This window comes from Bos indicus x Bos taurus, chromosome 25 (genome assembly GCF_003369695.1).
Source record: "Bos indicus x Bos taurus breed Angus x Brahman F1 hybrid chromosome 25, Bos_hybrid_MaternalHap_v2.0, whole genome shotgun sequence".
Taxonomy (NCBI): domain Eukaryota; kingdom Metazoa; phylum Chordata; class Mammalia; order Artiodactyla; family Bovidae; genus Bos; species Bos indicus x Bos taurus.
In genome coordinates this window covers 9909015-9929284 of record NC_040100.1, presented here as the reverse complement: position 1 = coordinate 9929284, position 20270 = coordinate 9909015, and the positions used below count along the sequence as shown (strand labels likewise).

Sequence of the window (20270 nt, the reverse complement as noted above, 5' to 3'; positions counted from 1 at the left end):
GCACGGCCGCCCGCCCCCTTGACATCACCAGCCGCCGGCGCCCCGGCCACGGGACTACAAGTCCCGACACGCCCCGCGGCGGGCGCGCATGCCCAGCGGGCCGGCGTTTGAGTGGCAAGTTGTTTGTTACAGCGAACACCAGCTGCTCTCCGCGCCGGGCGCCGCGCGCCGCTGCTCCGCCAGCGCTGCCGCCCTCGCCCGCCGCCTGCCCGCCGCCCGCGGCCCCCCTCGCGGCTCGGCGGGCCTCCCACTTTGTCCGCCCCAGCCCGCCCGGCGCCGAGCTCCGGGTCCCCCCGGCCGGCTGCCCGCGGCGCTCCGGTGCCGGCTGGGCGCGCGCAGGGGGGCGGGGGCCGCGGCTCGCCCCCCGCGGATGAGCCGCCGCGGAGCGCGGGCGGACGATGGAACTCCACATCCTGGAGCACCGGCTGCAAGTTGCCAGCGTCGCCAAGGAGAGTATCCCGCTCTTTACCTACGGCCTGATCAAACTTGCCTTCCTGTCCTCTAAGACCAGGTGAGCGCGCGGGGACGCGGCGCCGGCCGGGGAGAGACAAAGAGGCGCACCCGGGCGGCTGTCCTCGCCGCCGCGGCTCGGAAAACAACTTCGAGCCCCGGGGAGCGCCCCCGCCCCGCCCCCGCCGCATCGCTTGTCTTGTGTTTGACAAAGCCACCCGATCTGCCCTCCAACTGGGTCCTTCCACCCCGAGCCACCCACCCCACCCCCCAACGCACACACACAAGAGGCACCCCTGCCGCTGTCTCCCCCCATCTCAGCCCCCTTCCCATCCTCTCCCCTAGATCCAGAGGGCCAAGCAGGCAGCTGTGACGAATCCGTTAATGAATGAATGAACGAACGAATGAATGAATGAAAAACAGGTGTGGACTCGCGGCGGTGTTAAAAAAAAAAAAAAAACTAAGCCCCCCCCCCGCCCCATCCCCCAATCCCTCCGTTGGGCCGGCCCCCGTCGTCAGGGCGGGGGAAGGGATTCTGCTGAGCGCGGCTACCCAGAGCAGAAAAATCATAAAATCATTAGTGGGTGTTTATCTCAAGGTGCCTGCGACGATTGCGGACGGCGCCGGAGGCTGGGGGAGGGGAGGAGAGGGGAGGGGGCCTGCGGGTGAGGGTCGCTGTGGTTCTTTCTCTTGGGGTCCGGGAAGGTGGGGGACGGCGGCGGGCGGGGGGGCTGTTTTGCCGAACCGTGGAAGGGGGAGGAGCGGGCGTGTTTACGGCTCTGCCTTGAGGCTGGGCTTGGATGCTGCAGGGGGAAAAATAGTTGAAGGCCTTGGGAGGTTGAAAAAAAAAAAAAACCCAAGTTGGATTTTTCCCACTGCCGGTCAGGGTCTGACTTTGTGAGCCCCGGTCGGGCTTGGATTAGGATGATGTTTTTTTAAGGAGCCGGAGTGTGAGTGCTAGCTAGCCGCTGTAACTTAAATCCCTTGTTTGTCCACCATTGTGACTGTTTAAAGGGATGAAGTTGTTGCTGGCTAGGCTTTTCGGGGGTTGAGACGGAGGTAGTTCTTCTTCTCTGCAAAATGAATGAATAAATTACAGATCAAGGTTAACTTAAAATGACGGGAGCCCCTAGGCTACCCCCTTGGACGCAAGCTCACGGGGAGCTCCCGGGATGTGGGGGGAAAATTCAATCCGAGCCTCTTATCTGCCTGTTAAAGTTCTTGCCTGGAAATCTCACTTTGATGTGTGTGTGTGAGCCGGCAGCTCAGTCCCGCCATTGTTTGCGAGACGGAGCAGAGAGCCAGTGGCATCTTGTTTACTTTCTTCTCTGGCTGCCCGGCTGCCTGGTGGGGTATGGAGGGTTGAATGCTCACCTTCCCTGGGCCCTGGCTCCTTTGATTGCAAAGGTAATTATTAAACAGGTCATTTGAAAACAAAAGCCACCAGCTCAGATTCTGAACCTCTCCTCCCACCTTCTGGCCCCCCACCCCAGCCTCCTCCCACTCTTGATACCCACCCCTCCTGCACCTACCTGCCGTCTGCTCCCCACCCCCAGCCTGTCTTGAAATTCCAAGGCTGGAGCTAAGAGAGAGAGGCCTTGTTTTTCCAACCCTTGGCCGTCAGCCCCAGGCAGCCCCCCTGGCTGATTTCTCGGCTACCATTCAAAAGACCAGGATGATGACTCAGGCTGCTGCTGTGCGGGGGCCTGGGTGCTGGCAGGAGGGGGCATTTGGGGGCTTCTTAGAAAGGCAGCCAAGGGCCACTCCCTCTGTCCCATTCCATTTGTGGGGGATTGGCCCCCACCCCAGGGTCCAGTTTGGAGGTCTCATAGATAGGCCTGTCCTGGGGGTGAGCCCCTGCTGACCTGTCTGGACCAGAGAAACCCCACCGATCAGTAGGTCCCGCTTCTCCCTCTCCTGCAAGAAGCCCAGGTGATCAGTCCAGTCTCAAGATGACTCAGAGGTCAAAGGTCATCTCCCTGTCTCCAGGATCTGGCTCTAGAAGGTGCTGAGCACATTTGTCCAATGGCCAGAGGCCTGCCTCCCAGGCAGGGCCAGGTTGCTGACTTCAGGTTGTGACGAGCCCCTTCATTGCCCCTGTGACCGTGGCAAGGTCCATCTCCTTCTCTGATTCTCACTTTGTCCATCTGTAATGAAGATAGCACGGCCCGGCCCTGTAGGTTTCACAGAGCTGCTGTGGGTGTAGCGTGGAATGATTGTGGAAATTGGCTTTTCTGCACGTAGAAGGGGGAGCAGGGTGTGGATGTGTTATTGGAGCAATTTTCAACAGTCAGTCATCCAGGTAGAACTTTTGGTCCTTTTTTGATTCATCCATCAGTATCTGCCCCCAAGTGGTGGCCCAGAGCCTTGTCATATTTGTCACTGTGTTGCCTGTTAACAAGTTTTCGGTCACTCCCTGAAGGGGCAAACCCTTGGCGTGGCATTTGAGACCCTTTGGGATCTGAATCCAGAATTCTCATCTTGAGTTAGACATTTTCTGGCACAACTGTGTGACCCACAATTTACTTCCACTCACACCTCCCTGCTTTAGTTCCCTCTTTTTCTGTCTCTCTTTCTCTGCCTGAAACCCCCTCCTCCCACCAGTAAATTCCTGTTGAACCCTCAAGATCTAGTGTTATCACCCAAAACTTTCCTGAACCCCGCTTCCCTCCACCCCCAGCAGACTTAGTCACTTCCTCCCGCTCATGTCTACCTGGGTGGAGGCTTGGGAGGGATGTGGCATCAATAGATGCCCACTCCCTGTGGGGGTGCAGCTGGGTTCAAGAGATGCTGAGATCCCTGCCTCTTCCTCTTCAAAGCCCCAAGCCTGGTGAGAGAGAAAGAAGAGGCCATCACAGCAGAGAGGGGAGTGTCTAGGGCCTAGCAGCTGGATCTGGGGGATGACCTGAGAGAGCCTGGAGGACTTCCTGAAGGAGGTGGCACTGCATCTTAGGGCATTAAAGTGGGAATTAGCCAGATCCTGGTTCAGGATCCTGCATATACCACAGTACAGCTCTTCGAACTGGGGCTTCCCAGGTGGCTCAGGGGTAAAGAATCCACCTCCCAGTGCAGGGTGGTTTCAATCCTTGGTTTGGAAAGATCCCCTGGAGGAGGAAATGGCAACCCCCTCCAGTATTTTTGCCCAGATAGTCCCAGGGAGAGAGGAGCCTGGTGGGCTGCAGTCCATGGCATCGCAAAGAGTCAGACACAACTGAGCGACTGAGCACACGACTCTCTGAATTAGGTTTTACACCTGCTTTGCAAGGAAGGAGTCTGAGGCTCAGATGTTAAGTGACTCATTCAAGGTTACACTGTCAGTGTAGAGCCTGAATTTGAATCAGCGTCTTTCTGGCTCAAGTTCAGAAATCTGCTATTACAGGTTCAGTGACACCTATATTCAACAGTTTTATCCAGCCCATATATTTGCAGCATACTGTCCTAAAGCTTTAGGAACATGCCTTCCACCCTGCCTAATCTTCCGCTAGGAATGCTTGTCCCTCATCACCCCCCATCCAGATGTCCTACTTCCTCACTGTAACCATCACCTCTCAAGTTTTGTCCATAGGAGCATATCGTTTGCTTGTCTTACTCTCCCACCACCTAGTTTATAAACCTTACTTTCAGGAAGTTTTTTGTGCATCTTTTTATCTTTTTCTTCTCTCCCACCCCCCTGCCAGTACCAGAGAAACCAGAACTACGCTTGCCAGTGTAGGAGATGTGAGAGACGTGGGTTTGATCCCTAGGTTGGGAAGATCCCCTCAAGGAGGGCACAGCAACCCACTCCAGTATCCTTACCTGGAGAATCCCCATGAACAGAGGAGCCTGATGGGCTACAGTTCATGGGGTCGCAAAGAGTCGGACACAACTAAAGCGACTTAGCACTGTTGTTTGTACCGTGTGTTCCTAAGCGGTGAAGACACCGGGTTTGGAGAAGTAAAGCAGCCTGCTCAAGGTCACAGAAGAAACAGAATTGGGATTTGAACCAGGTCCTTTCTCCGCTGTGCTTAGCACTCTGCTTTGTAGGCACTTAGTAACTGCTTACTTGATGGATGTCCGGCTCGTGCAGAGTGACCCAGATTCCAGCCGGAGTCTTTTCTGAGAGCCTTAAGGGCTGGAAGAGGCTCGGCAGACTGAATCACACCTGGAGAAACAAGGCCCAGTGCCCCTGCCCTGACTGTCAGGGCAGCACCTGAGTGTGGCTGGAAAAGGGGGCAGAAGGCAGGCTGAGTACATTTATTCTAGGCCCAGGGCTGGAGGGGGAGACCTGAGGTGAGCCAAATCATGGCTGACCAGAGAGCTTTCCTTCAGCCTTGTGATAGCCTGAGGTTCTGTAGCCTGGCTGAGGGCCCACTGGAAAGCCCACCACACCATTCCAGTCTCATCTCATATGGCTCCCAGCCACACAGATTATTTGCATGGATACACACACCCTGTGGTGTCTCTAGCCTCAGGCCTTTCTTTCTCAGCCTGGAATGCTGCTCTTTGCCCTACCCGCTTTGTCCCCTTACTTGTTCTTTTAGACCCCGTATTAGCCTCACCTCCGCTAGGAAGTCTTCCTTGACGCACAGCTGAGCTCAAATCCTTCCTCTGGTATGGTGGGCTTAATCCCAAGAAGATATAATGTGACCAACCATGGAATATAGTTGGGATCCTTTGGGCTGCAAATAAGCTGGCGCAAACAATAAGAAGTATGAACTTTGTGCCATGAAGTCATGAATTGCGCTGTTTGAGGGCTGGTAACTTAAAGGCTTGATGTCATCAAGGGCCCAGTCTTTCTCTTTGGCTCTGTGGAATGGCTGGGGCACCTCCAGGCAATATGGCCAGTCATGGGAAGGAGTGGCGAGGATCCTGGGGACAGAAAAGGCTGTTGCCTTGAGAAGTCTATGAGAAAACCTTTCTGGGATCACATTCCCCTCATACACAGACTTCCTCATCTCATTGGTCAGAACCAGGCACGTAAGTATATCTCCACCAATCACAGGCACAGGAAATGAGACCATCACAAGCCAATCAGGATGCACCATGGCAGCTGGGGACACCTGGCTAGAGTCTTGGGGCCATCTGGAGATGGAGCTCCTCGGGGACCCCCATTTGCTCTCTGCAACCACAGAAGGCAAAACTGGCAATAATCAATAAGTGTATGATGAAAACAACGACAACAATAATAGCCGATGCTTATAAAGCACTTAGTACACTTCAGGCACTATATCTGTTAGTTCATTTAATTCTCACACAACCCTCAAAAGTTGAAGCAGGATTGTCCCCACTTTTCAGGTGAGGAGACTGAGAACCTTGAGTGCCCAGGGACACACCCAAGTGGTAGAACTGGGATTTGAACCCAGAAAATCTTGGATGGCATCACCGACCTGACTCATATGAGTTTGAGCAAACTCCAGGAGACGGTGAAGGACGGAGGCTTGGTGAGCTGCAGTCCAAAGGGTCACAAAGAGTCAGGCATGACTGAGCGACTGAACAACAATCTGGTTGTGGAACCTATCCTGAGACTTCTCAGCCAGGTCTAAAATCACACTGGTTTGGACATACCCCCTCCTGGGGGCCGCTGAGCAGAGGTGTCACTGAGAGGCCATGACAATGAAGCTGGGGCAGGGGCAAGATCATTATCCTGAAATGCAAGTTGGGGGTGGGGGCACAGGAAGCTGCAGCATCCTCTTTTTGCCCATGAGATGCTCGTATCTAGAAAGTCCATCTCTTTTGATTGGCAAGAAAAAGCACCTAAGTGATACGCAGTAAGCCCGTGCTCACAGAAACCCACACTGCCCGCCTGGGCCGGATCTGCTGTCTGTTAAGTCTCAGGTTTGGTTTGGCCCGCAATCATTCATCCACGGTGCTGCCTCTGGGAAATCTTGCCAGTGAGCCATCGTGAGCACTGAAGACTTAAGAGGCATTTACAGGAGAAAAGCTCAAAATTGCAAACAGTCCACTGTTTCCGAGGGTGTTGGGCTGAGGCCACTGTTTGATCACTTTAGGGAAAGACAGATGAGCAGGGGAGTGAGGGCCTGGGGCCTGGCGCCTCGGGTGGAATCTCAGCACCCCTGCATCCTGGCGGTGTGACCTGGGGCGCGATGTTTGACCTCTCTGTGCGCGCCGTTTCTAAATCAGAATAGTGTTCATGCCCCCCGCCTAGGTTGTTGTGGGGACTTAGACAAACCGTGACAAGCACTTCACATAGAGCCTGGGGTCCACTGCGGACCCCAGTGTTAACTGAGAAAATGCTCTTTAAGCTAGCCGTTGAGAGTCTGTGGAGGCAGAGTTTGAAAAGCCCAGGGTTAGGGGACTTGTTAAGGCTCCTTAACGCACACACAAAGCTATGTGTGTGCGTTAAGGAGCCTTCAGCTATGACAAACCTGGACAGTGTATTAAAAAGCAAAGACATGACCTTGCTGACAAAGGTCCGTCTAGTCAAAGCTATGGTCTTTTCCACTAGTCACGTACAGATGTGAGAGTTGAACCAGAAAGAAGGCAGAGCGCCGAAGAATTGATGCTTTCAAACTGTGGTGTTGGAGAAGACTCTTGAGAGTCCCTTGGACTGCACGGAGATCCAACCAGTCCATCCTAAAGGAAATCAGTCCTGAATATTCATTGGAAGGACTGATGCTGCAGCTGAAGCTCCAATACTTTGGCCACCTGATGCAAAGAACTGACTCGTTAGAAAAGACCCTGGTGCTGGGAAAGATTCAAGGCAGGAGGAGAAGAGGCTGACAGAGGATAAGATGGCTGGATGGCATCACTGATTCAATGGACATGAACTTGGGCAAACTCCGGGATATAGTGAGGGACAGGGAAGCCTGGCATGCTGCAGTCCATGGGGTCACAAAGAGCTGGACACGACTTAGCGACAAAACAATGCACATACAGTCACACTCTGCTATAGGAGGTGGAGAGTCTGTCACTGCCCTCCAGGAACCTCGCTGAGGACACCAGGCGTTCAGGGTCTCTGAGTGTGACAGCCAAAATGCTGTAGCATCACAGTTGTCGTTCAGTTGCTAACTCGTGTCTGATTCTTTGCGACCCCGTGGACTGTAGCCCACCAGGCTCCTCTGTCCATGGGATTCTCCAGGCAAGAATACTGGAGTGGGTTGCCATTTCTTTCCCCAGGGGAATCTTCCTGTGTCTCCTGCATTGGCAGGCGGATTCTTTACCACCGAGCCACCTGGGAAGCCTGTAGCATCCCAAGCTACAAGCAGTTAAAGCTTCCTAGAAGAGATGGACGTGTGAGCTGAGTCTGAATGGAATGGGGAGATGTCAGGAGGTGGAGGTGCTGGGGACGAAGGAAAACAGGCTGGGCCGTGAGCAGGAGTGGGTGGACACAGATGGAGAGAGTGGGGGAGCACAGAGCCAATCCTCACGCCTGTCTGGAGTATCCATGGCCTGTCGCTGCCCCAGAGAAAGACACAGGCTCAGCACCAGCTCCAAAGCCCAAGGTATGGGAAGTACAAAGTTATCCTTGGCCTGCCCTACATCCACCTGCTTAGTGAGGTCCACACCTCTTCCTGCTCATATCCCCCCTAAATTATCCAAACCACTTTCCCACCAGTCCCATCTGCCCCCAGGGCAGTGCAGATGGTTGGCACAGCCAGAGCCCTCTGGGCAGGAAGAACCAAAGCCTGGAGGCTGGAAAGAGAAAGGTGGGTGCAGGCCAGGACTTGTGGCCGTGTGACCACAGCTTGAGACTGGTGTAAATTGATCTGTTTTGCTCATGCAGAAACCCTGCAGTGTGCACTTGCTGTGCGCAGGGCCCTGTGGGAGGCACAAAAGGAGCTCCGGTCCAGTGGAAAGAAAAGGTGTGTTCTCTGCCAAAGACAGAGGGTGACAGGCCCAAAGACCCAGAAGGAGGTGATGGCTGCTATTGCGGGGGCTGAATGGAGCCCTGTGACCCCACCAGAGGCTGGTGCTGGGGTGGATGTCATGATTCACTGTGAATCCCTGATTTTATCTGTGCCTTGCTCAAAACAGTCCCTTCTCACCTTGTCCCCAGATCCTGGTTCATGCTCCTTATCTGGCATTGCAAATATTCTTTGATCTGACTTCTTATGTCCTCTCTGGCTTTGCTCCCTGTCTCCACCTCATATGCCCTAGTTTTAGAGTAACTGTGGTAGTTTTTAAATATCCCAGATTCTTTGACAATGTTCCCTTGAAAAGCTAGCTAAAGCTCCCTTACCTGTACGTGTAGGGTCTGGATTAGTGACTTTCTTCTAATGAGCAGAAGGGCCAGAAGTGATCCTGTGATGCTTCTGAGGCATCAAAATGGTAGCTTCTGCCTGGCATGGCTTTGCTCTGCCTCTGCCTTCCACTTGCACTGTGGGAATCCAGCTGCCATGTTGTCAGGACGCTCAAGCATCCCTGCAGAGAGGCCCATAGTGGAGTGGTGCTGAGACCTCCCAGCAGCTGCCAGCCTGGGAGTCACTTTGACCTTAAATCCTCCTGCCCCCAGGCAGGCCTTCTGGTGACCACAGCCCCAGCCTGCACGTGGGCTGTGACCTCATAAGAGACCCTCAGCCAGAAGTACCTATTTGAGCCAGACACACCTGCCTAGCCCGTAGAAACTGTGAAAGCTACACCAGTTTGTTGTCTCAAGTGACTAGGTTTTCAGGCAATTTGTCATGCAGTGGGTAACTGATAGAGTGACTATGTAATTTATCATCTAAATGGGGACACTTCTGAGAATAACAAGGAGCACTAAAAATAATTACCCCAGACAACAGGGCAAACCAGAATGTGTGATCACCCTAGCTGGCTTTCATCTGGCCAGACAGCTCTCAAAGCTGCCTGGGGCTGGGTGAGTGACTTTCTAGAATCACCTGTGCCTCAGGCCATGGGGGGAGGGCTTATCTCCCCCTGTGCTGGCCCCAGGTGCGGTCCAGGCCTCAGGACCAGAGCTTCAGCGCACTGACTCATCTTCTGTTGCAAAGCCCTGAGCTTGCACGTGTTGGCAAAGGATTTTCTTGTAACAGACCTCTGATCTGAGGAACTAGCCCTGAATGAACCAGCCTCGTCCCACCTGCGCTGGTTGTCCAAGACCCGGTGCTGCTTCTTAACCACCATGAACATCTCCCCCAGCTGCCAGTCCCCCAAAACCTTATTCCTTGCCTTAAAGGTAACATCCTCTTTGTGACCCCATGGACTGTAGCCTGCCCTGCACAATTCCATGGAATTTTCCAGGCAAGAATACTGGAGTGGGTTGCCATTTCCTACTCCAGGGGATCTTCCCAACCCAGGGATTGAACCTGTGTCTCTTACATCCCCTGCATTGCAGGCGGATTCTTCACCACTGAGCCACCAGGGAAGCCAGCACACATATAGTGGACTTATAGTCCTTTCCTTATAATGGACACACTCACACCTCTAAGGCCTGGCCTTAAAAGCTTGGGGTTTTCTTGCCCACCCATATTCATGGCAGCATTATTCATAATAGCCAAAAGGTGGGAGCCACCTAAGTGCTCATCAACAGATGCACGGATAAGCAAAATGTGGTCTCTACAGATAATAAAATATCACCCAGACTTAAAAAGGAATCGTGACACATGCTACAACATGGATGAGCCTTAAGGACATTGTGCCAAGTGAAATAAGGCATTCTCCAAAAGACAAACACCGTGTGATTCTACTTGCATGAAGTACCCAGAGAAGTCAAATTCGTAGAGACAGAAAGTTGAGTGGTGGTTGCCAGAGGCTGGTGAGGGCGGGTGAGTGGGGAGTTGTTATTCAGCGGGTATAGAGTTTCAGTTTTGCAGGATGAAGAGTTCTGGAGATCGGTTACACAACAATATGAACGCACTTAACTACTGAAAAGTCAGCTTTAAAATGATCAAGGTGATAAATTTGATAGGATGTATGTTTTACGAAAATTTGGGCACTGGGTGGGAGAGATAGCGAGGTGAGTGTGCAGAATCAAAGGGCAGTGTGGTGGGTGAGCAGATGGCGGTGCGCCAGGGCAGCGTGGGCGGCAGAGTCAGACCGAGGGGAAGTGCTGGCACCCAGCGAGACAGCTGCTTAGAGCACGTCATGCATGAACTCACTTAATCCTCACAACAACCCTTAGCACGTAGGTACAGTTACTGGCCCCATTTTACAGACGGGGAAATTGAGGCACGGAGGGTTCATGCCTCGCCCAAGATCACAAAACCAACTAGTGAAGAGCAGTTTTTTTTTTTAAATAGCTTTATTGAGATAAAATTCACATAAAATACCATACAACTCACCCTCTTTAAGTTTACAACACAGTAGCTTCTTGGGTGGGCTTTCCTGATGGTCCATTGGTAAAGACTCTGCCTGCCAGTGTAGAAGGGCCAATCCCTGGGTCAGGAAGATCCCCCCTGGAGAAGGAAGTGGCAACCCACTCCAGTCTTCCTGCCTGGGAAATCCCATGGACAGAGGAGCCTGGCAGGCTCCAGTCCATGGGTTCGCAAAAGAGTCGGAGGTGACTTAGCGACTAAACAGCAACACGACAAGCGGCTCGTGTATTCAGAGTTGTGCAACTGTTGCCACCGTCTTAATCCCAGAACTCGTCCATTGTCGCCCTAAAAGAAACCGTACCCCTTAAGCAGACATCCCCAGCCCCTGGCAGGACTAATCCACTTCCTGTGTCTAGGGATTTGTCTTCTCTGGACGTTTCATACCAACGGGATCATCATACGGTATGTGGTTCTTTGTATCTGGCTTCTTTCACTGAGTATCAGTCGTATTTTTAAGGTTCATCTGTGTTGTAGCCTGTATGTCAATTCACCGTTCCTTTTTACTGTAGAACAATATTCCATCGTATGGATGGACCACATCTTGTTCATTCATCCATCGATGTATATTTGGATGGTTTCCCCATTTTTGTTATTATGAAGATTGCCGCGGTGAACGTCTGTGTGTAGATGTTGGTGTGAATATGTGTCTGCATCTCTCTTGGGTAGATCCTTGGAGTAGGAATGGCGCGTCAAGCAGTAACTCTTGTGTGTAACGTTTTCAAGACCCGCCAGGCTGTTTTTCAGGGTGGCTGCACTGTTTAAAATACCTGAGAAGTAGGGCTTTGAACCCAGGGCCTCTGGCTGCAGAGCCCATGTTTGTAAACCACCATATTAGTTTTGCCTGGGTAGGAGCCTGGAGTCTCCTTCCGGTCAGATGACCCCAGCCTGGACTCAGGTTCTCTGTGCACGAACAGGATTATGGGGCAAGAATAACCCAGATAAAGCACCTGGCCACAGCAGGCTCCGCCCATGGTCCTCCTGGGACCAAGCTCACCAGAAGTTGGTGTCACCTAAGTGGGTGCATCTCTAAGGATGTGTCATATGGAGGTTCCCGTGGCTCTTGGGCTCTTTGGAGACCACTGCCAGATACCTTCCATGTCTCACCTGTCTGGAATGGGTGGTTGCTGAAGTGGTGGGCTCCAAGAGGCTCGGGGGGCGCTGGGGTGGCCATACCTAGGGGCCCTGGGGAAGGGTCAGGGGAAGGCAGGCTCCCCAGCTGACCCAGCCTAGGCTGTGGCCATTTGACCTAAGCTGAAGCTGCCGGGAACTGAACAGTCCCGGGAGGTGGGGAGGGAGAGGCGATCCGGTCAGGCTTCTCCTCCTGCACCGGCGGGGACCCTGGACAGGAACAAGGTGCATTCTCTGAAGGTAGGGTTCATTTCCCTCCAAGGCGGACCTCCTGGGCGCTCCCCTGGACTTTCCTCCCCACCCTCAGTGCCAGCCTCTCCCCACCTCACGATGCATTCCCTTTCTTGGGCAGAAAAGGCAGGGGGTGGAAAGGTGTTCTCCAAGTTCAGTCTTTTTCCTTCGGAGTTCAAAGGAGTTCAAAAGTCACTGAGGCGGTGACTGATAGAGTGGATTTAGAACAAGCAAAGCTTAGCCTCAGAGATCTTTCTTGAGCGCCTACTACGTGCCAGGCCATGGTAGGGTTTCCATCCTTTTCCCTCCCCAGCCCACAGGGGAGACAGCAGTCTATTACTCACCCCCAGTCACGCGGCGGACACCTAGCAGACGGGGGTTCAGGCCTGTGCTAAGGCCCATTTCTCAGGGCATGTGCATACGTGGAAGAGTTAAGAAAACGTGTATTTAATTCAAAGTCCACCTCTTACCAGGGCTTCCCTGGTGGCTCAGTGGTAAAGAATCTACCTGCCAATGCAGGAGGCGTGGGTTTGATCCCTGGGTTGGGAAAATCCCCTGGAGTAAGAAATGGCAACCCACTCCAATTTTCTCGCCTGGGAAATCCCATGGACAGAGGAGCCTTGTGGGCTACGGCCCATGGGCTTGCAAAGAGCCAGGCACGACTTAGAGACTAAATCACCACCACCACCGCCACTCGCCAGCTCTGTGACCTTGGGCAGATTCTTGAGAGCCTCAAAGGAGGCTCAGTTTCTGCATCTTTAAAATGGTCATCAGTATATGGGGCCCTTTGCGTTGCACTGAGGATTAAGTAGGGAACTTTATATCAAGGGCTTAGGCATCCTACCCACAGTGAGCTGGTTATTCGTATGAATTCACGGGATGTTATTTTGGGGACCGAAGTGCCCTTCACTGGGCTGCATGCCTCAGGGGTGGCCTTGGTTCCCACAGCGCTGATGGTCTGCTCAGCTTTGGAATCACTGGAAGGGCTGAGCTGGTGGGTGCAGGATGGAATGTCTAATTCTGATTTTTTTTTTTTGACGAGGGACTTTTTGCTCGCAGCAGAGTAGGAGTCTGCAGGCATACAGACCTGAGAACCTTTGGGGTTAGGCAGGGGGCCCTCTGTAAGAGCAGCTTGTCAGAACCAAGAGTACTGAGGTCCGCTCCCAGCCAGGTCCTGGGACCTGTTTGCTGCACCCGGAGCTGCCTGACTGATGCTTAGACTCCCTGCCCATCCTTGGCCTGTCCCAAGTGGTCCTCCTCATCTGCCCAGACCTTCTCCTACCCTCCTCTGCATCCCCACGTCCATCTGTCTCTATCGAGCCCTTCTGCAGGCCCTTTCTCTAACCATTCCGCCTCCCTTGCCTCCCTCACCAGACCCCTTGACCCTCATCGTCCCCTCCAGGCTCTTTCCCAACAGGAGGGCAGCTTTGATTTGCACAGAAATCTAATCCCATCTTGCGACTGTGAGATGTGCTGGGATGAAGTCCAGGTCCTGAGCAGAGGCCCCGCCCCGCCTTCTCTCCTTTGCTGCTTCGTTCCTGCTCCCCGCTCCCCTCCGATGCCCGGATCCTCCTCTCTCCCCAGGACAACCTCTACTTTGCCCACACTGTGCTTTCTGTGGGAGGGTTTATACGTAGCCTTAGGATGGGGGACAGAGCTGTCACCCCCGCTTTGCAGAATGAGCTGTAGAAGTGGGAAGGAACACGTGGTGTCCCTCTGTTTCGGCAAGGGTTAGGATTGGGAGCCTGCAGGTGGACGTCTGGGGCAGGGAGGGTTCAGAAGGGTCTCCTTGGACTCCACCCCCTTCACTGCCTCCCGGTGAGACTAGGGAGGGGCTCTCAGAGATGGAATCCATTTCTCCCCTTCCCCGGGCTTGACCCCAGGGAGGTGCAGTGCTGGCCTGGGGATCACCCCACGATGAACCACCTGGTGGAACTCATTTGCACCCACTCGGGCTGGAGCCCCCTGAACTGAGAGTCCTTGTGGGATGGTTGGTCCACATCGTCTCCTGGAGCCAGGTCTCTGAGGACCCCAGCAGGTAGCCCAGGTGGATGGAGTACATGCTTGGAGCAATGAAACCGCATTTTTTTTTTTCTCTCTCTTTTTAATTTTATTTATGTATTGGCCAAACCACGTTGCATGTGGGATCTTAGTTCTCCGAGCAGGGATGCACCCTTCCTGCATTGGAAGCTCCGAGTCCTAACCACTGGACCACCAGGGAAGTCCCCACATTTCTTTTTTTATCTGCTCTTTTCTAAGTGCTCTTCAGAGTAGGCCTACTCAGAGTGATGGCCCCTCAGCTTCCCTCCAGCCCTTTTCCTCCCTCTGCTTCTCAGTCCAAATCAGCCTGGTTTTAACTGCCTTGAGTTGTCAACTTCCACTGAAAAAAACGCAGAAAGCGATCACACCCTGTCCGAGGGCCGTTCAAGGATTAAATGAGATCCAGCAGGTCAGGTCAGAGAAGGCACTGGCACCCCACTCCAGTCCTCTTGCCTGGAGAATACCATGGATGGAGGAGCCTGGAAGGCTGCAGTCCATGGGGTCGCTGAGGGTCAGACACGACTGAGCGACTTCACTTTCACTTTCATGCATTGGAGAAGGAAATGGCAACCCACTCCAGTGTTCTTGCCTGGAGAATCCCAGGGACGGGGGAGCCTGGTGGGCTGCTGTCTATGGGGTCGCACAGAGTTGGACACAACTGAAGTGACTTAGCAGCAGTAGCAGCAGGTCAGGTGCTTAGGTGGGTGCCCAGCCCTGCGTCTGAGTGCAAGGAGGGTTGCGGGACTGGAGACACTGGCGATCATAAGACCCCTCAGTGCCCACCTGTACTGCCGGCCTCATTTGGACACCAGCTGTGATGCTAAAATGCCCCATGAAAAACCAAACCATTGCAAGATTGCCCTGGGTTAATGCCCCGAGGAGCGGTTGTTCTCAAAAGCCTGGACCTCTGCATCCTCCCCAAGAATGAAGGTTCTTGCATCATCACCCCTGTCTTGACCCGGTGCACACACCTCTGTCCTGTGAGGTCAGGTTTCCTCTGCAGCCTTGTCCCTTCTCCTTCCAAGGGCAGGAACAGGCCCCGAGGGAGCAGCTAGGCGAGTGTGAGGTCCCGGGAAGCTTGTGCCTCCAGTCTCCCAGGGCTTATCTGTCATCTGTCACCCCAGGGGGAATCAGGCCCATGGGAGGGTGGCCGCGGAAGGCAGAGGCCGAGAGTAGAGAGACAGTTCATTCTTGCTGTCTGGGGTTTCCTGACACCTGGCCTGGATTCTTGGCCCTCGGGGGTTCATTCATCTCCACTAGTTCTTTTTTTTTTTTCTTTTTAAAATATTTATTATTTGGCTGCACTGAGTCTTAGTTGCGGCACATGGGATCTTTAGCTGCGGCGTGGGAACTCTTAGATGCAGCCTGTGGGATCTAGTTCCCTGACCTGGGATGGAACCTGGGCCCCTCTGCATTGGGAGCACAGAGTCTTAGCCACTGGACCACCAGGGAAGTCCCCCATGATACCCATTCTGTGCCACATGCTGGCCCTTTGAGGACTTGAACCCCGACCCTGGACTCACTACGCACAGCATGGTGGGGGAGACAGCTCTCTCCAGGCTCTTGACGATGCTAGTCTAGTGAGAGGAAAAGTCCTCCAGGCTCGGGAGTTCGAGGTGCAGGGAAGAAATACAGTGGAGTCCAGAGGGGTCGGAGCGGGCTTCCAGGAGAAGGGGCATTTGAGCCAGGCTTGAAACACCAAGGTAGGGAAGGGACTTCCAAGAAGGAGGAACAGCATGTGCTGGAAGCCCAGAGGCCTGGCTGGTGTGGCCCACAGTGAGCTGGAGCACCCCGGGGGCTGGAGAGGGTGGCCCTGTTACGAGGGGAGGGCAGGCTCCGTCCAGCCTCCTCCATCAGGATCTGGTCACTGGGCCAAAGAAGGCTGGAGGAGGAAATGGCAACCCACTCCAGTATTCTTGCCATGAACAGAGGCGCCTGGCAGGTTGTAGTCCATGGGGTTGCAGAGTCAGACACAACTGAGCCCACATGCAGGCAGGCTAGTGAAGTGCCACTTCTGCATGTATACTGGGAAGGTTGGAAGCAGGGTCTCACATTCACAGCGTTACTCACAATAGCAAAAACATGGAAGCAACCCAGTACCCATTGACTGATGAATGGATAAGCGAGATGTGCGGTATGCCACTGTCCGTCACCTCCCCGTGTCCCCAGATGGTCTGGAGATGCTCAGTACCCCCCTGTCCCTCCCCTCCCAACCCCGCACTTACAGAATGTGGTTTGGGCCACTCTAACTGGCCTAGTGCTCTGGTCTCTAAGAGGGGGTTTGGAAGGTGAGCAGAAGATCTCAGGAAGGTTTGGGTTGCTGTTTGTCCTCACATGGAGGCTGGAGACCCTGAGATACCTCCCCCATCCTTTGTTTGCCTACCCGCAAAGGGCTCAGGCTTACTACTGGAGGGTGATGACCCAGCAGCTTCCAGCAACTTCTGCAGGGAGCCCTGCATGGAAAGAAGGCAGAGCCCCAGGGTCTGCTTTAAGATGACATGTCACCTGGCCCCTTAGGTGCTCAGGGTCAGCACCCGTACCAAGTAGAGGGTTGCAGGTGGGCAGGAGATTCTCATCGGTCCTCCTGACATCAAGCTGTATCTGGGCCGTGCCCCAGCCCTGGGCAGGAAGGTCACCACACAGGTCAACAGCAGGCCTGGGCTTTGACCCCCAGCAGTCTGGCTTCTGACACCACGCCCTTGGCCACTGTGCCCTCCTTCCCACACCTTCTCAGGGTCCCCCTCTGGCACCCCACTCTTACCTGGCTCCCCTGCCTGGACAGTCCAGCCCAGCGCCGCTGCCTCCTTGCCTGTTTTTTTTTTTTTTTTTGGATAGATAATAAATTCATAATTTATTAGAATTCCAAAGGTACACAAAAGTACCCAGTAAAAGCTCCCTCCCACCCTTATTCTTCAGCTACCCAGTTCCCACCCCCACAAGGAGATTGGTGGATCTTGGTGATATTTTCTATGTCTGTCTGTGTGTATATATACGTGTATGTATATATATGCAAATACGCATATGCAATATTTTCCCTCTTTTTTTTTAAACATAAGTTGGTATTTCCCTCTTTTTTTTTTTTTTAAACACAAGTTGGTATTAAACCATGCTCACTGTTCCTGTTCTGCATTGTGGATTTTTCAGCTGAAATTCGTCTTAGCAATACTTTGCATCCCTCCTTTTAACCACTGGAGCTTCCCTGGTAGTTCCTCTGGTAAAGAATCTGCCTGCAGTGCAGGAGATTCAATTCCTGGGTCAGGAAGATCCCCTGGAGAAGCAATAGGCCACCCACTCCAGTATTCTTGGGCTTCCCTGGTGGCTCAGACAGAATTAAGAATCCACCTGCAATGTGGGACACCTGGGTTCGATCCCTGGGTTGGGAAGATCTCCTCTAGAAGGGAACGGCTACCCACTCCAGTATTCTGGCCTGGAGAATTCCATGGACAGAGGAGCCTGGTGGGCTACAGTCCATGGGGTCACAAAGGGTCAGACATGACTGAGCAACCTTCACACTTTTAACCATCGCATAGTTTCCTGAGGACCAGGTGGCCATCATATCTTTAAACTGGCTCTCACTGGTGGACATTTCTTCCCAATCTTTTTTGTCATTATTTACAATTAATGCTGTAACTCATAACTCGGGGCACAGGCCTTAATTTTGCACGTGTGGAAATATGCTTGCAGGCAGATGCATAGAAGCAGAGTCCGGGGTCAGAGCACACGTGTTGGAAAAGTCTTTGGGTGATGTTTGCCCAAAGCAGCTCATCCATCCATCTGGGTGTCCCCAGCCTGCTTCCCACCGCCTCACCACCCAGTGTGCATCAGCCTGGCGGGTGAAGGACCCTCGTGTGTCCCCTTCCATCCTGGGGGTGTGTGATTATGCAGGTACATACAGGCCCTGGGGCATTTGCTTGTCTTCTTGTTTGGGGTCCTTCATCAGCATTTTATCTTTTCGCCCAGCCAGTGCACAGGCCCCCAGTGGGCTGAGACAGGTCTTAAGCCTTTCACCTCCAGAGCACCCCCAGCCTGTTATTGGGCCATCAGAGTTAAAGCCCTGCTTTTGTTTGCTCGCATAGCAGTGTATCTGCCCATCTGTGTGGCCAGCTCCCGCTCTGGCCCCTCCACGTGCAGGTGAAGGCACCCATCTGCCAGGCCCAGGTAGCCAGACCCACTCTCGGCCATCCCCAGCCCTCGAAGCTGAGTCCCCACCTCCAGGGGCTGCCCCCTCCCAGATTCCCGAGCTCTCTCACCTCCACCAGTGTTGAATGTCAGAAACTGTCCTGGGTCCCAGCACACCAGGCTTTCCCACCTTCCTGCCAGGTTTAGCTGATGGGGAGGCTCCAGGCTCTGGGAGCAGCTGAGTCTGAGTAGTGCCCTCCCCAGGGCTTCATAGCTGTCCCAGCAGTAAAATGCTGCACACCCCAGAAAGGCACTTTCTCTCCCCAGGGCGGTAGGGAGGCAGCCACTGACCCCTGTTGCCCCCAGAGGGTTCTGAGGAGCCTCCTTACTGTTACCAAAGACGCCTTCCCCTGAGAACCCCCACTCCTGTGCGAGTAGAGGATGCTGGTACCACAGAGGCCCGGGTGTACCCCCTTACCAGTCACAGGCAACATATTAGCTCACGGCCCTTGGTGGGGTGTTGACCTTCCAAGCCTCAGTTTCTTCATCCGCAAAACGGGGTGATGACGCTGATTTGGCCAGTTTGTCCAGAATGCACTTTTAGGTTACGCTCCAGTTGTGTGTGTATATGCTCAGTCACGTCCAACTCGGCAACTCCATGGACTGCAGCCTGCCAGGGTCCTCTGTCCTTGGAATTTTCTAGGCAAGAATACTGGAGTGGGTTGCCGTTTCCTCCTCCAGGGGATCTTCCTGACCCAGGGATCGAACCCACATCTCTTGTGTCTCCTCCATTGGCAGGTGGATGCTCTAAAGACTTTCTCTCTCGTCTTCTAACACCGCAGTCTCCCTTACTTTTCTCTGTCTCCGTGACTTTGGCAAATTGGACATGGCCCCAGGGATATTGGCCCCAGTCAAGTGAGAATTTTAATAAAAGTGAAGTGTTTGGCCCAGAGTCCATGGAGGGCCCTAGAGGCCTGCCCTCCTCACTGTGGGGCAGGACTCCTGGATGGTCATTAAGCTGCTCCGGGGAGCTCAGAGAGGTAATGACAGGTACAAACCCAGAAAACAAAGCGCTGCATCCTCCAGGAGAGGCTGGGGAGTGAGGAGCCGGCAGTGGCTGCCTGTGTTGATTTTCAGCCCCAGCCCTGACTCCGGGAAGCTGGTGTCACCATCAGCCAGGAGTGCAAGACCGCGTGACAGCCCAGACTTCCTGTGCGGGCATGTCTTGGCCATAACTGGGCCCCCAGGCCAGGTGCCCGAGCACTTTGGAAGGACCACCCAGTCCAGTTAGTAAACAGAGCCCTGCTTGTTAACGGGAGGGTTTAGAGAGAGGCAAAGACGTCTTAAGAAAGCCAAGTGTCAGATTTCCCTGGTGGTCCCGTGATTAAGAATCTGCACGTCCACTGCAGGTATACGGGTTCGATCCCTGGTCTGGGAGAATTAAATACGCCACAGGGCAGCTGAGCCTGTGCGCTCTAGAGCCGGTGCTCCACACAAGAGAAGCCACTGCAATGAAAATCACTCCCACCGCAATGAAGAATAGCCCCCACTCGCCGCAACTAGGGAGAAACCCTGTGCAAAGCAATGAAAATTCAGCTCAGCCAAAAATAAAAAATTTTAAAAAAGAGCCAAGTGTCAATGCTAAACATTTTCTCCCCTGAGCTAAGTGAATGCTGAGGGGGCTTTTCCTGGGAAAAGATAGTGGTAAACTCAAGACCCCACCTCATGCCAGTCTCTAGTCCTTCACTCTTAAGGACCTCCGTGAGGTTCCGGACATTATGGAGCCAGAGATGAAATCCGAGCCCGGGATGGTCCCAGTGCTGGTGGCTTAGGGGGCTTAATTGCAACTCCTAAATCCCATATGAGAACTTTGCAGGGAGGTAGGGGGCTGGGAGGGGGAAAAATGGGGTATCTGTAGGTCAGACATGTTTTCTTTGGCCCACCTTGGTGTATTTTTTTTTTTTTAAGTATACTAACATTTAAGTATCGAGAGATCACCAAAATCTGGATTTCCAGCTTTTCTGGAAAAATTGGAAGATCTTGCAACCC

At 53.5% G+C, this 20270-nt stretch overlaps 1 protein-coding gene across 1 annotated transcript in view; it reads left to right on the top strand.

Moving 5' to 3' along the window:
* Nucleotides 1–322: 322 nt before the first annotated feature.
* The window catches only part of CASTOR2 (cytosolic arginine sensor for mTORC1 subunit 2), a 54423-nt gene continuing 34475 nt past the window's right edge, over nucleotides 323–20270 (top strand). The window contains exon 1 of the mRNA XM_027528216.1: nucleotides 323–511. Coding sequence (XP_027384017.1) covers nucleotides 399–511 — 113 coding nt within the window. The 5' untranslated portion in view covers nucleotides 323–398. The remainder of the gene's footprint in view (nucleotides 512–20270) is intronic.